Here is a 16,557-nt window from a genome sequence, read left to right as displayed (position 1 = left end):
GTATACGAAAATAGATTGGAACGTCTACTTCTTTGTATTTAATAATGTTACCTGACATATCCTACAATGAAAATAACATTGACATTGTAACAATAGACATAATGTTGTGTGGTACACGTGCTTACAATATGATTCACATTTCTCCTGGATACCGTAACAATGCTCTATATTTGGTTATACAACCATGGGATTGGCCGCGAGACACTGATCTAGAAAGGTCACGCATGCTGTTTGGCGACATTTATAGATAAGGTTTGGAACTATGACGTCACTCCGTGAACCGGACATCTGTACACAGCCAGAGTTTGTCCATTTTTGTGGCCGTTGAAGCCGAGCCGAGTCGTGCCCCTTGACGATGAAGACCTGTGTAATTCTCCTCTCCGTCCTGTCCCTGGCTGCGGCCACCCTACCCAACCTAGTGGACCTCGCTAGCGCCAACAACGCGACAACCCTTACACAGTTCCTGGCCACGGCAGGGCTTGCCGATGTCATCAGGGATCAAGGTAGACTTATCGGGGGTATCACGATGTCGAGATAAAATTATATAGATTGGTTTTTATTTCCAATGTAAAGTGATTGATTTCACCAAAGATTACAAACAGTCTGTGATTACATCAGAAATAGCCCAAGCCGTATATCGATCAAATACGAAACCCGTACCTGAATAGCGAATATATAGTCGTAATCTACCATCACGCTCTTCTTTCTATACATTTCGCCTTTTCCCCATTTTAGTTTTTATTGGCAGCAAATACGTCGTTGAATGTTTTTCTCTGTAGCTAATCCATTCATTATTATGTAAACCTTTCCACAGGCCCTTTCACTATAATTGCTCCTGTTGACTCCGCTTTTGCCAAAATTCCAAGCGAAGTTGCCGCCAACCTTACTGCCAATCCAAATGAACTGGCTAACATTCTCCAATATCACGTCGTCAAGGGAGAGATCTTCACCTTTGACCTCAAATCCGGACAAGTCCTCACAAGTTTGAACGGTCACTCCATCAGAGTGTATGTGAGCGGAGGTGTAAGTTACATGTACTTCCGGTTGTCAAACCAATGTTTTAGGACAATATGGCACGAAGACGAGTAAATAAATCGTACATGCATCCACAATATGAGGAAATAACTCACTTATTAATTTACATTACCTAGACAATAGCGTGACGTCATTTATTTATGACATAATAATAATATAATTATGTATTCAATGATAGAACGAAATAGTTATGTGATAAAAGAGAAACATAACTAAGTACTAAAATTGTTGTATAGCTTCGTGAAAGCTTCGAATTTAATTCCACAAATCTTGATATGCTGTGTCTCAACTGTGTAATGAATGAAGTTCAGTTATGTAGGTTAAATATATATGTTTTTCACGCCGACAGCAAATCTTCTTCAACCAAGCCAAGGTTGTATCCGCGGACGTGCTACAGGGATCCAATGGAGTTATCTACCTTGTGGATGAGGTCCTGAGTGTCCCCGAGGGAACTATCGACCAGGTTCTCATGAACCCTGATTATAACATCAGCGAGTTTCTCGAGATCGTCAAAGTGGCCCATCTAGAGAGCGTCCTTAACAGGACTTCCGGTATGACCCAATTAATAGGCACATCTAGAACATCGAATTGGCCCTGTAACATATAGCCAGCCTATTTTATAATGGTTCACCGAAATATTCACGACAATTAACTACATTTTACAGATTTTATTTCAACATTGATCACGACACTGGTGTTCCATGCAAATGTACTAGTGAAAGCCATACGACACAAAACTGCATAAGTGTATTAATTAACTGAAGCGTAACCCAAATCAGTGGTCCAAGACCTCTCTGAGCAATGTTATTCAGTGATGAAATGTTGTTGTTTGTTTCCAGGAACAAGATACACAGTGTTCGCACCTTCAAATGCAGCCATCAATTCTCTGGACCCCGCCATTCTCCAGAAAATCAAGTCCAGCTACTCCCTGGCCCATCGTTAGTACACTTGTCACATCTGTCACGTGTTTTTATTGTATGAGGACCAGAGAAACTGTATGGACCAGGGGAATCTGACTCCTACCAGTTAGATTATTTGATATTTTTCGATCGTTGTTGAGAAATTGGGCTAGTTTCACCAAAATGCATCAACTTAAGGAAAATCCTTAACTTAAAATTTTACATTGAAAAGTATTACATAATTCAAGAAATGTTCAATTACTAAGATTAATTGCCCTGAAATCTGTGATGCTTTGCTATGGAAATTTTTAAGTTAAGGAAGATTGATAAAACCGAGGTGTGGTACATGTATGTTGACCCTAACGTGTGATGATAATCTGGACGTTATAATACCGGTATAACATTGTACAGCGTCTTTTCACCAACAACATTTTCATTCTATTTCTGATAAAATGCAGATATTGTCGTTATTGTGGATGATACTTTAGAATAACAGACCTATATTTAAATCCATAATTATGTCAATTAATCCTAAATAGTTCTGTAACGACTGATTGAAGTTATTATCATGGGAGAAAACTAAATCGCCCTCAACTTAATCACCATTCATTCCAAGAAGATCTCTAATATACATATTCCTTGTTTGACTACATTGTTTACAATCCTTAACATGTACAACTCTAACCAGAATCATTTTCCCGACAGGTTTGGTGGATTACCACATTCACCGTGGAACCCTCCACGAGAAATCCCTTGACCACAGCGGTCACATAAACACCATGTACACTGGCCACACAATCACGCTCACTGTCGACAAAGGTCAGTATTCGAACTCCATTCTATCAAGACGTCTCTATGAACTGCATCACAATATTATTATTTAATTGAATCAGACATTTATTGTTTAATCCAATGTTGTAATGATTTACGTCGGTTGTAGTAATGTATACAATTAAATGCTTACTATTCTGTATTTTTCGCAGATGGCGTCACAAAGCTAAACAACGTGGCAACTTTACAAGAAACTGACATCGAGGCTGAAGATGGCGTTGTTCACGTGATCAGTCACGTGCTCATTCCTAGTACACTCTTCAGTTCTATTGTTGGATGATGCTTTTTCTCTGTTTTAGTCGACGCTACACGGGCAAACAACAAATAAAATAGTTTAACATATTAAAGGTGTGTCTTTATTTACATAGAACAAAATAATGCACATTTTAATGAACAAAATACATGGCTGTTTGGTCTTTATCATTATAAAGGATGCAAAAACAAACAAACAAAAAGTAAAATCATTAAAACAACTTAGAACATCACATCAAATTATTGTAGACACACAAAGCATTAACAGAAATTAAATGGAGAGTAGAGGAGAGCCAAAATGAATTAAACTGCGTCGTACAGCTGTTTCGACCTTCTAGGACTTGTTATGAACATCATACAGCTGTTTCGACCTTCTAGGACTTGTTATGAACATCATACAGCTGTTTTGTCCTTCTAGGACTTGTAAGTGATGTTAGGAACATCATACAGCTGTTTCGTCCTTCTAGGACTTGTTAGGGAATCATACAGCTGTTTTGTCCTTCTATGACTTGTTAGGAACATCATACAGCTGTTTTGTCCTTCTATGACTTGTTAGGGACATCATACAGATGTTTTGTCCTTCTAGGACTCGTCAGTGATATAAAGGACATCACACAATCGTTTTGTCCTTCTATGACATGTCAGTGATGTTATGGACATCGTATAACTGTTTTGTCCTTCTAGGACTTGTTAGTGATGTTAAGGACACCATACAGCTGTATAGTTCTTCTAGGAATTGCAGTGATGTTCGGGACATCATACAGCTGTTTTGTCCTTCTAGTACTTTTCAGCGATGTTAAGGGCCTAAATTGCCTATGATTGGAGACGACCATAAAACTCGAAACAGATAAAAAGAAATGTGAAAATCTGTATGGGAAGATGCAAGATATTAATTTCAATATTTATGATCAAAGAAACGTTACGTACATTTGTATATTCTGAAAAAAAAATAATTGGAGTGAAAACATCTAGATCCAGAAAAAAATATGAATATGTCCCTCAAAATATTATAGGTATTTGTGTCTTTGATGGATGGAGACTGTTTAGTCCCTCTACCTAGGAGGCACCTCAGGAACTCCTCGTGTGGAAAATTGTTCAAGTACACACCAAATTATTCGCCATATTTATCTAGAATTGATATCATATAGTCACATCTGATATTGTGTGTGATGTCACAAGTCGTCATGATGTGTGAAATTAAGACAATGTATAAGAATCCGCGTTTAAGACACCGACTTTCTGATCCTCTCATCCTTTGTGTCCATTTGGTTTTGAATTTCTCGTTTTTTTCCCTAATGCCACCGTAGTGCCTTTTTATACTGGACGCTTCTCGCATATCGCGTACATATGTCTAACATACTCTGGAGGAATGATGTTTGGAGGGGTGATAGGGCAATACTTAATAGAACCATTAGAACCATTAGAAGTCATTAGCCAACGCCGGATTACCACATTATATATTCATTAATTTGGCAACTTTTTTTTTATATTTTTCACGCAGACATGGGCCGTGGCATTAAGAGTGGAATGGTGTTGTCACTTTATTTGAACGTTCATAAATGAAGAAGATCACTAGATTGGTAATTTGACGGATAATACCAGAACATCAAGTCCTTACTCTTCAATAATGTTTCTTCTTTCATAGACAATATCTTCCATGTTTGGTTTACTACATGTACCCACCTCAAGGTTCTGTTTATATTTAATGATCCTCACTTACATTGCTAATTATTGATCACAGACGAATCCGTGCTTGGCAGTACAAGCAGTTTCTCATAGACAATGTAAAGAAGAGTAGAAAACTCAATTTGTTACCAAAGTCCATTACTTCTCCATTCGTGTGAATATTTTCAGGCTTACTGCTGTCTACCCCATATACGTGTATAGATATTTTGTCCATCATGAAAGTTAGACACTTATTAATGCTCTACCTGTTCCGTATTACATGTATGAAGTTATACTCTTAATTAATGCTCTATATGTTCCGTATCACATGTATGAAGTTATACTCTTAATTAATTATCTACCTTTTCAGTATAACATGTATGAAGTTATACTCTTAATTAATGATCGACCTGTTCCGTAACACATGTTTAGAGTTAGACACTTTATTAATGTTCTACCTGACCCAACATTGATGTAATCCTCTGTTGTGATACCAGATATTTTTGTGTAACGTCTCAAAGAATTATTCAAATGAGGCAATGGTGGCCACAAGATACACTTTACAATATGAAGTCAGCTATATGCTATATGTACAGGTGAATGCTTAGCTATCAAAAGTTCTGTGACTCCTCAGTGAAGCCTTTGTTTAAAGTCAGGAAATGCAGCAGGTAGAAGGATTCAAAAATTGTGTACGCAAATGTTGATACATGTATACAGAATCGATTCACATTGTGTGATGGTATATAAAGTTATAAGAATAACAACTTAGTGTTGTTTATTTATTGAATTTCCCTTGTAATTCCCAATTTCCTTACTTATCACAGACCAATATTTATTCGGCATTCCTAATTCACTTTAATATCAAACTTAGTTGAAATAGAGCAGTATCTATATATCAACCAATAAGAGGCCACTATTTGCTTCAGCATAGTTGCCATGGCAACAAAGCCTTTACAGTGATGTTTGGCATCCCCTTATATCCATGTAAAATAAAGGTGAGAATCCGCCAATAATTCAATTTCGGCCATTCAAAGCCACTTTGTGCTTTACCTTGGTTGTCATGGCAACAAATCCCGTACAGTGATGTTCAGCATTCTCGAAATCCTCTGTATAACAAATTTTATCGAAATTGGCAAATACATGAGTTTGAACCAATCAGAAGCCAAGATTGCATTGCCATGGTATTAGCTTCGGAAACACCTTGTCAAATTATAGGCATAATACATTTTCTTGATGACCAAGAATAAACAAGCAAGTTTGTGCCTAAATGGAAGATAGTCGTGTGTTGATCTTCGAATCAATCCGGAAAAGGCACAATGCACGACAAGGCACCAACGGAACCTTACATATGAAATTTGAGAAAGATCCATCAAGTAGTTATAAAAAAAACATGGTTAACAAACTTTCCGACAAATTATAAGATAGCCGCCTGTCTTTTTAACAGGAAGTGGCATAATTGTAAGATAATTTGTCGAAATTCAACAAAATTGGAAAGGACACATCATAAGGACGTAGCCATGTCGAGATTGAGAAATATTGTTTCAGTACTTTTCTAGATACACATGACACAATATGCCGGACTGACTGACGAACCGACGTTCAGACTGTCGGACGGCCGGATGGTCAGACAGGGTGATTGCAATATAGTGTGAATTTTCAGAAAGTAGACAGACTCAAACAATGGATATAATCAGACCGTAATATATCGTCAGCAGAAACTACAATCAAACCATTTCTTTTGTTTGCCCACGCGATTGTTTTCGTAGAGAATACTTGTACATAATATTTCACTGTGTGCGGATCATGTTATCAAATGTTTTAATATAAACATACATCGTTAGACTACATGAATATTTTAATTTTTATACCTGTAATAATATTTAATGGAATGGAAGCCATGCGAGGCAACCTTAAAGTATCGGCAAATACTACAAAAAAACAACTAGGTAATTCTAACCTACTCTACAATATACATTTCCCTTCACCAATACCGACCATACGTTATAGATAGGATCACTTTTGTTGTGTCTAATATTGTATATCGTGAGGGGGAGGGGGCTGTATTATTATTCCCCTACTGTAATAAACTCTCTCCGCCAACGTCCTTATTTCCCGGTAATTAAATCCTAGAAGACTGGCTAGCATCATAGTCCACAAGATGCCACACTCCTGTTTAACATTAATGAATAAAGAATAAAACGTATAATTTAATAAAAATTATTCATCACAATTTTAAGTAAGCTTTTTATAACAATAACTGTTCTTTAACAGTATTGAACTTTACAAAATAATCCCATTTGATGTGCGTATTATGACGAGGATTCGCACTCACAAAACTTCCCCCATATACGTTAATTCTGTGAGAGACAAACTATATATGTACTTTATAATACAACATAGACATGGTTAAGATATCCCGGGACATGATCAGTTAATACTATAACATCGGTGAGGATTTACTCATATTCCACAGCAAAAACAAAAATCCAGACCATTGACCATCAAACGTATAGATACCATTCCAGGCCTAAGGTCAGCCACGTATGGAGACACAAGCTAACCCCACCTGCCAGATTTACCAAACATTGTTCCATAACAAAGGTCACAGGTGACACGTGACTATACCATTGTACTTATATAATTACAGAGCCTATAAAGTATTGTCAGCTTACCCAACATAGTTAAAAGGATGTCTAATCACTTTAGCATTTGTACTCAAATGAGGTAGGGACTTTGTAAGATATATTATCAACTAATCAGATGTACTTATAGGACAGAGAATTCAACCAACCAAAATATGATTTGGATATTGAGATGTCAAACATTTTCTCATGTTAAAACAACCACTTTTTATTCTTTCGTATACGCACAATTAATATATATGTATATATTACTAAATAAAACCAACAAGAAATACGTTAGAATATGCTAATGACACATTCACTATTGGATACCACGTGTAGTTTGTACTCGATTTATTGATATTTCCCAGACTTACTGACTAAAATTAAGTGAGTAGCCTATTTTTCCTTACTCTCAAAAGGAGTGAAATCAAATTCCATGGGGTAGGTACGGAAGCCCTGAAAGAACAACTTTAATTAGCAATTATTTGTTATCACTTATTTGTTACTTCTTATTTGTTACTAATTAATTGTAACTACCGAATTGTTATCACTTATTTGTTACTACTTAATTGTAACTACTTAATTGTTATGACTTATTTGTAACTACTTAATTGTAACTACGTATTTGTTGCTACTTAATTGTAACTACTTAATTGTTATCACTTATTTGTTACTACTTAATTGTAACTACCGAATTGTTATCACTTATTTGTTACTACTTAATTGTAACTACTTAATTGTTATGACTTATTTGTAACTACTTAATTGTAACTACGTATTTGTTGCTACTTAATTGTAACTACTTAATTGTTATCACTTATTTGTTACTACTTAATTGTAACTACCGAATTATTATCACTTATTTGTTACTACTTAATTGTAACTACTTAATTGTTATCACTTATTTGTAACTACTTAATTGTAACTACGTATTTGTTGCTACTTAATTGTTATCACTTATTTGTTACTACTTAATTGTAACTACGTATTTGTTACTACTTAATTGTAACTACTTAACTGTTATCACTTATTTGTTACTACTCATTTGTTATTTGATAGCTACAACAAAACGCGGCAAGGCGGACAAGGACAGCGGCTCCAGCTCTAACGAAGATGACGTATGATTTATTTAAATTCTTGTAGATGGTAATGAAAGATATTTTACGCGTTAATATGATACTAACATTTTTTCTACAAAAAAATAGATTCATTAAAAACGGTACATAAATATTACATACCATCATTTTTCCTAGGAAGATGGTAGTCTGAAGACCCCCTATTACAATTAAAGATATCCCATTTAGGTATTACATGTTAAATATATGAATGGGACAATTTTGTTATCTTTTCTAGGTGAAAAGTGACAAAAAAGAGAAAAGAGAAAAGAAAAAAGAGACGGAGACAAAACGCATAACACTCATTTATTACATAACACATCATTTGTCTGACATTAAACACTTCAATAACATACAATTATTGACCTTTTTAGGATATGTCAACCAGAGAAAGGTGATATTGGGTTACAAAGGCGAAAGTACAAAATCAGATATTTGGAGCCATATGCATATCGGAACTATTCACAGCTGCGTGGAGTATACCACAGTATGTAGACTCAGTTATGTTCATTGTCAGTTGCATGAAAGAGGGTAAACAGCCAGGAGATTCAATGCAGCTTTCCGCCACCAAGTTTGCTAACAGTTACAACATCATTGAAATGCTGCATATGACACTGAACTATGCGATATACAAAAGACCAAGTGTCATAGAAATGCTGAAAGTGTACAAGACATAGGTTGGCATATGCTCTGTGCTAGGTCATATCAACAAAATGACTCAGTGTCCCAGAGTGCTGAAAGTATGCAAGACATGTGTTAATGTTAATTGTGGTGTGCCGAACAGTAGGATATATGCTCGTGCGATACATAATGAACCACATGCATTTACTACTATAACCATCGATGCATTCATGAATTCAGAATCCGAACGGTTTTGATTTATCGTACCCATCCACGTGCCATACATATGTAGGTCTATTCGTCGTATACACCCTTCGTTTCAATCTATGCACTTTTAGTTCTTTCGTTGCATTTGGATACATTTCCTTCATAATTTTCATGACGTCGTTTTTTTACTGCTACTCCATTATCTCTGACAAGTCTTTTCCACATTGTTCTATAGCCTACACACTGTCCATTGCTCTCTTGTCTTATTATATTACCTACAGCTTGTCTACATGTGTAGTGTTGAGGGCGTCTTTGTAGGTACAGCTTTCTAAAAATGCGGTTCAACTGTCGAGTTTAATGTTGTGTCATCAGAACAAAATCAGAACTAGAAAACGATTTTTAACAATTCATTTCTACTCAGACAATTTTCAAGACAAGGTAAAACTCGACGGTACTACACTTTCTACTCTACAACGGCACATAAACACAAAATGATGAACATGAATAGAATCCTTGATATGTTGGGTAGAACGTCCATCACCTTGCCTGTTGTTGTATAAAATGGCCGAACAACATCATAACTGACAAACAATCAACTAATTAAAAACAAATAAGTACTAACAAATAAGTGATAACAAATAAGAAATAACAAATAAGTGATAATAAATAAGTTGTAACTGAAAAGGTCCCTCCAGGGCTGCCGTAGGTAGTTGACAGTTCCTCAAAGTAAGCTAACCAAAGATTTATTTGGGACGGCGATAAGACCCTCGTTGACAAACATGTGTCTGTTAAGCTATATAGGTGACCATAGTCACACAATTAATTCAGTAACGAACAAACTCACCAACAGATCGACAACACTGAATCCATCATGCATTCCTTACTAATACTCCAGGTAAGTCATCCGTTCGAACATGCTAGTATTGTAATAGGTAAATGCTTATTCAACTAAAAAGTAAACAATTATCTTTTTATTAAAACTTTTTCCCGTCCAGACAAGAATATTTCTGTTTTTAAGTCATTTATTTTGTATCTAGAAACACTTCATACAGTTATATTTTACCAGACTGCGAAACCACCATTAATGCCGTAACCTATCTTTTTCCCCTGTTGTTAATATTCAATCTCTAACAAAGGTTCCATGCGCTAGCTAATGTAGGGGACCGCAATACACTCTGGAAGAGGTTCGTCGACATTTTCCCCTGTGACATTCGGAATATTTCTTACAATTTTCGATAGTATCTAGTACAATAACTGTTATTGTATAATGATATTTAAATAAATCTTTTTTAATTGTTCAATGAAAACTTTATTATTTAAGACTTACCCGAAGTATTCCTGAAATATATCAATATACAGTATTATATTTTGATTGAGCGAGATCGAAGTTTGAGACATTTGAAATTTAAGTTGTCCAGGAAGACTGTAATAGAGACGATCACTTTATCAAATAGTGTTTTATAAATAATGCATTGTTTAAGGAAAAAGCATACCAATGTATCGACAAATTCCTGTCACAACTTTTAGAACCTTGCTTCGGTATTGGTGGTTGCGATGTATTGCTGAGCATTCTGGAAATATCCAGCTAAAACACAGATCGCATGATATGGTCGCAGGAATAAACTAAACACACACAAAAAACAGGAAAGTAATACAGATCTAGTAAAGTTAACTTATTACGTACATGTGTATTATTTTGTGTGTTTATATTTCGTATTCTCAAATAATTGCTTATGAATAAGATTCACAATTTTTTACCGAAAAGGTGTCTATACAGAATTGTACCGATGGAATGAAAGATGAAAGCTGAATGTAAACCCTCCTACTTGAAATAAACTTATAGTTCGGGAGACTGAACCCAGGGTTCTTCAACCTTGGTTGCTTCTATCATCGTTCGTGAGGCTGAACCCAGGGCTCTTTAACCCTGACTGCTTCTGTCTTAATTAAATATGTATACAGTGGAACTTCGTTAACTCGAACTCGGATAACTCGAATACCCCGCTTAACTCGAAGTACCTCGCCGGTCCCGGCCGAATTCTCTCTTTATCTTAGTAAAAAAAACTCGGAAAATTCGAATTCGGATAACTCGAAAAACTCGGATAATACGAAGTAAAAATTTGGTCCCAACAATAAAAATCCTACTTGAAATGTTCGAATAACTCGAAGTATAATTTTCGTCGATCGGTGGCAAACGCCGACATTTTTTAAGAGCTAAATTCCGTTTGTAATACTGAACATATCGGCACTACTAACCTACATGCTATTATAAGTGTTTCATAAATTCATAAAAGAAATTGTCGGTTGAATCTTATAACAACAAGTCTTGGTGATAAAAAGTACTGCTTTACTTACATCAGGTAATTTCCCAAGGCGGTCGCCGATATCAGTACACACGATAGTCAACAACTCATCTACCCGTTCGCTCAAGCGGAACTAATCTCTGACACACCGGTAGATCTACCCGGCTGATGTTTTTACAGGTGTAGTAATGACACAGTCACCGGCGCCTATTAAATCTTTAAACTGCTGAAACAATAGCGTTATTACTGCCGAGGTGTTCAGAGTACAACTGTAACGGTCAGTGCTGTCTATTAAATTGGATAAAACGCCAACTCAGTTACAGTAACATTTTATACGCACATGCGAAGCCCAACTTCCGGTGCTAATACACATGGAAATGGCGTGGTTATCAATAAAAAGTAAGTAGGCCGATCAAACAGTATTTTATATATGTCCAATAAAAGGTAATGGTTCTGTTACGTTTTGTATGCAATCTGTGTTAAACTTAAACGGTTATTTGTTTTGACATTAATAACTTGTTATTTTGTCGAATTCCGTTTTATCGTTTACCTTTTGCAAACATGACTTGCACATCAGATCGTTATTGAAGTGACTAAGTGAAAGAAACTTTATCGTGACTGTTTATCGGCAAAACTACACCAAATTACAAGTGACATAACGAAACATTACATATATATTTACATGTATTGACCAGTCTTCACACTAAACTGATGAGCGACAGAGCGAAGTTATAATGATTATATAATGTTGACAAATATTGACCAAACTTTTCACCAAAAACTATAGTTTTTTCGTGGTCCCGTCGACTTCGAGTTAACGAAGTTCCACTGTATATAAAATAAATAAGAATATATACATCTTATTGCTGAAGAAATACTAGATTATGGATAACAATTACCTCTATTTTGACAGGTCATATATGTTGGTGTGTCACAGGCCTTTCTCGTGTCTTCTACCGGTTGCATGGCACCGGCTCCTTCCTCTAATTTTACAAATGCCCGTTACTTTGGATTGTGGTACGAGATAGGCAAAATCCAGACCGCCGGGGGCGGTTACTTTGAGAAGGACTGTGTGTGTACCACCATAGGAGTTCAACCCAAGTCCGGAGCAACAAATGGAGACGCAAGTGCTTTCAACAGCTGCCGAAAATTATCACCAACCGGAGACTTTCTTAATGCCACAGGTACCTATTGTATTGACAGACTGTTTATTTTAGCTTTTAACTTGCAAAGAATATTTTATTTCGCTTCAAGAAAATATAAAAGTCAGAAGATCAGATTTCCTAAAATGATCTTTCCTTTTAATGCTTTTGTTGGAATATTGGCATTTAAAGGTGAAATTTGAAAGCAAAAATATAGGCTTACAACTACATGTATATGTATGTTAAACTGCCGAACTTCTGCGGGCGTTTCATTTTTGTTCTAGAATAATATCCATTTCCAATATTTTGTTTTCATTGACATTTGGGAGTCAATGGATTTTCTCAACTTATTTTTTCTTTCATTTAAACTATTAAAATGGTGCGGGAATGAAAAGAGACATGTGCAAATATAAGACAAAAACTTGTTAATATTTTATTTGATGTTTAGAGCTCTTATCTGCAATATTAAACAAACCTTAAATCCTTGACTAGGCAATTATCTATACTGTATTTTGATTTTTCAGGATTGTTTTGTTTGGATTAAATTTTACTTATAGCATAACTAAGTCCTGTAAGAGCTAAACATCCATAAGATGCAGTTTTATAATCATAATTTACCATAGTGTTATACTGTATACTAAATTGACATTAGAGGGTACTGTAAACTTGTGTGTCTTTTGTACAATCCATAGAGATACATAAGGGGACATTGTTCTTGTGAAAGAGAGGAGGTCATCGCGCTATCATTTTATAATATTCTCTCATAACACTTTTTCTAAGATCAAGAGACAAACCGGAATATTAAATGCCATGTCATAAAAAAGATAAAGGATCATGCAGGTCAGGATTCAGAAGCTGCGAAGTGTAGAAAGTGAAACATTGTCATTACCTTTGCGACGTGTTTAGATAAATAAATATTCATAGTATTAAAATGACTTTGATAAATCATATATTCAGTTTGTTTATTTTTTTCTATTTAACAACAGGAGCTCTGACTGGTGAAGTTGTGCCGGGTCATTGGAAGGAAGGATTTTTCTTCCTTGCACCAAAGGTAATTAAAATATATCTCAGGAATTCTTGCTTACATTAACAAGGCCTTTATCCCATTAACTGCTTATTAAGAACTGACCGTGTCTTTATGTATGATGACTGAAGGCGGTCAGGCACAGTCGAAGCATTTTTTACCATGGTATAATTTGTTGGACACAAGCGAGGCCATTTTTAATCGTTTCTGTACCACGGTACACTTTTCGGCCGGTGACAGCCACTGATAGTAATGGCCCCAGCGGTGGAGTTTTTAATTTGATGTTCGGTAGGCTGTTTATACTCCTCGTGCTGTACCTTCCATAATTTATCCTGATAACCTTTCAAATACTGAACATTCTATTGGCTGGAAAGGTGAAAAAGAAAATACACATGTAAAGGTGTACCATGACCACATTCAGCAGTAGAATGGGACAGAAACGTGTAATAGATATGAAACCTAAAAGTGTACCCCAAAATTGTATAGTGATACAGAAACGAGTGAAAATGCTTTGATTGTGTAACAGACAAAAGTGTACTGTGATACAGAAACGGGTACAAACGTGTACCGTGGTACAGAAAAGTGTGAACAATGCTTCATATGCGCCTGGCCGCCTTCTTGTATTTATACGATTGATGGTGGTATGTAACACATTTCTGTTTGAATGTATTCTCCGTTATATTTTCCGTGGTTACCGTTTTTGTCAACAAGCAACATCCAATCAAACACCAGGAAATTTTCGACATAATTAAATAAATCTTCAAAATTAGTAATGCCTTTCATCGGAGGATGTTTATTTGTCGGTAAAAATCCGTAATGTGATAATAAATGTTGGATTCTGCTTTAGACAGATTATTTTAAATCTGATTTATTTATGCTTTCGTAAGACTAATATTACTTAACAAGTAAAATGACTTTATTCCTGTCTATGCGTACTTGTTAGGTTTTTATAGATTAATCGATTTGCTCTGCAATCAGCGTTTTGTTTGTTTGTTACCTGTCATACTAGACAATAACCCTTTTTATTGCTTTTTGCTAGTGAAATTTAGGAATTTATCAAACTAATAAAACTTTTATTTCCCGCACTTTTTGACACTATTAATTTTTCGATGTTTTCAAGTTTATTTTAAGTAGATCAAATGTAATACAAAGAAAATTGAATTATTTCCCGTTAAATATAGCATATATTTCACTCGTATAACAGAATATTTCGATATTCTGTCATACTCGTATGTTATGTTATATGTTATATTAAACGGGAATCCATTCAATAGCCTCTATATATCATATTTCCACGTTTCAGACTGATTATACCGTGATTTACCTGTCATACTAGACGATACCCCTTTACATTATATTTCCACGTTTTAGACTCATTATACTGTGATTTACCTGTTATACTAGACAATACCCCTTTATATTCTATTTCCACGTTTCAGGCTGATTATACCGTGATTTACTTGGACGATAACTACGCCATTGAGTACGATTGTACCTCCGCTTTCTTCATGACCAATTACTGTATCCATCTGTTGTCGAGGAAACCCACTGCTGATGCTGCTGCAGTGAACATGCTACTGAACTTTGCTAACTCTCTAAAGCTAAATACAGATAATCTCAATTACCAGGCTACTATGCAGAATGGCTGCTGGTCATAGTTGATTCGTAAGATTCAATTCGTGTTTATTGTAGCTTGATCAATTTCTGAAATATGAAAATATCTCTGACAAGGTAACATAATAAACAATCGTTCAAAAATGTATTAGAAAAATGATGTGTATGAGGATAATGATGTGTATTAGGACAATGATGTGTTTTAGGACATTGATGTATATTAGGACATTGATGTATAGATATGTTTGGTCTGGTCATTATGAATTCCAATGTTATATATGCGAAACACTCATTTGTATAGCATAAGCGCTTTCATTTCCAATCTTCACATGCCTTACATATCAGTAAGCTGTTTCATGTGGTTACGTAACACAACATGACGTCATCAATAATGTATATACAAACCGGCTATATATAATATACGTGTTTGTGAATACCTTACAGCCATTCATCATGTGATTACCATAATACGTATGCTTTACGTGGTAATAAGGTAATTTATTGCATTCATTTTGTGTTTAATTCTTTAATTATATTATGTATATACTTAGTTACGTTTGATTGTAAAATTCATATTATCAATGAAGGACATTTTGATACAAAATAAAGTATTTTACTGATATAACGTTTAGTCCCCGTTTTTGTTATGACCTAAATATAAAACAAATAATTTCACCACCTTAACAAACTGTCATCGAAAAATAGTAGCTACGTCTGTTAACAGAGAATTACCAATATTGTCAGCCTGAAATGTTCTTTGCCTGCATTGATACAGATTGTCATTTTTTGTAAGACATACACGCTTCGGAATGAATATATCAAGACATATTCATCACTATAATATCACAAATTGAATTTAGATTAGATAGAAATTAAGATTCATACTGTGGTTAAAACCTTATAGTATTATCATCTATACGAATAGAACTACAATGTATAGTCATACTCCAGGACAATATACTCTAAAGCTTTAGAAACATATTTCAATAGCCACGCACCAAGACAATTTAAACCAAAGCTGTAGAGACATATTACAATACCCTTACTCCAGGATAATACAAACCAAAGCTTCAGAGACACATTACAAAAACAATACCCCAGGACAATATAAACCAAAGCTTCAGAGACATATTACAATAACACTACTCCAGGATAATACAAACCAAAGCTTCAGAGACATATTACAATAACACTACTCCAGGACAATATAAACCAAAGCGTTATAGAC

General features: G+C 35.2%; 2 protein-coding genes across 2 annotated transcripts; both read left to right on the top strand.

Moving 5' to 3' along the window:
• Window positions 1-269: 269 nt before the first annotated feature.
• LOC117328760 (periostin-like) lies at window positions 270-3,112 on the top strand. Its single transcript, XM_033886286.1, has 6 exons — window positions 270-503; window positions 815-1,023; window positions 1,385-1,586; window positions 1,875-1,973; window positions 2,640-2,753; window positions 2,918-3,112. Exons 1-6 carry the CDS (start codon window positions 356-358, stop codon window positions 3,043-3,045), a joined length of 900 nt encoding a protein of 299 aa, XP_033742177.1. The 5' UTR covers window positions 270-355; the 3' UTR covers window positions 3,046-3,112.
• A 6,920-nt stretch (window positions 3,113-10,032) lies between these two features.
• Window positions 10,033-15,954, top strand: LOC117328759 (apolipoprotein D-like). Its single transcript, XM_033886285.1, has 4 exons — window positions 10,033-10,144; window positions 12,463-12,733; window positions 13,678-13,742; window positions 15,155-15,954. The coding sequence occupies exons 1-4, from the start codon at window positions 10,121-10,123 to the stop codon at window positions 15,371-15,373; spliced, it is 579 nt and encodes a 192-aa protein (XP_033742176.1). The 5' UTR covers window positions 10,033-10,120; the 3' UTR covers window positions 15,374-15,954.
• Window positions 15,955-16,557: the final 603 nt, after the last annotated feature.

The sequence above is a fragment of the Pecten maximus genome, chromosome 6, assembly GCF_902652985.1.
Source record: "Pecten maximus chromosome 6, xPecMax1.1, whole genome shotgun sequence".
NCBI lineage: Eukaryota > Metazoa > Mollusca > Bivalvia > Pectinida > Pectinidae > Pecten > Pecten maximus.
The sequence above is the reverse complement of the archived record's forward strand: the minus strand, read 5'-3'. Positions and strand labels throughout refer to the sequence as shown.

Bases quoted from the DNA above. Each gene is read 5' to 3' on its own strand.
- LOC117328760 (XM_033886286.1), top strand. From the start codon at position 356: ATGAAGACCTGTGTAATTCTCCTCTCCGTCCTGTCCCTGGCTGCGGCC. The intron at 1,587-1,874 runs GTATGACCCAAT...GTTTGTTTCCAG, and splicing joins CGTCCTTAACAGGACTTCCG to GAACAAGATACACAGTGTTC. The intron at 2,754-2,917 runs GTCAGTATTCGA...TATTTTTCGCAG, and splicing joins CACGCTCACTGTCGACAAAG to ATGGCGTCACAAAGCTAAAC.
- LOC117328759 (XM_033886285.1), top strand. From the start codon at position 10,121: ATGCATTCCTTACTAATACTCCAG. The intron at 10,145-12,462 runs GTAAGTCATCCG...CTATTTTGACAG, and splicing joins ATTCCTTACTAATACTCCAG to GTCATATATGTTGGTGTGTC. The intron at 13,743-15,154 runs GTAATTAAAATA...TCCACGTTTCAG, and splicing joins TTTTCTTCCTTGCACCAAAG to GCTGATTATACCGTGATTTA.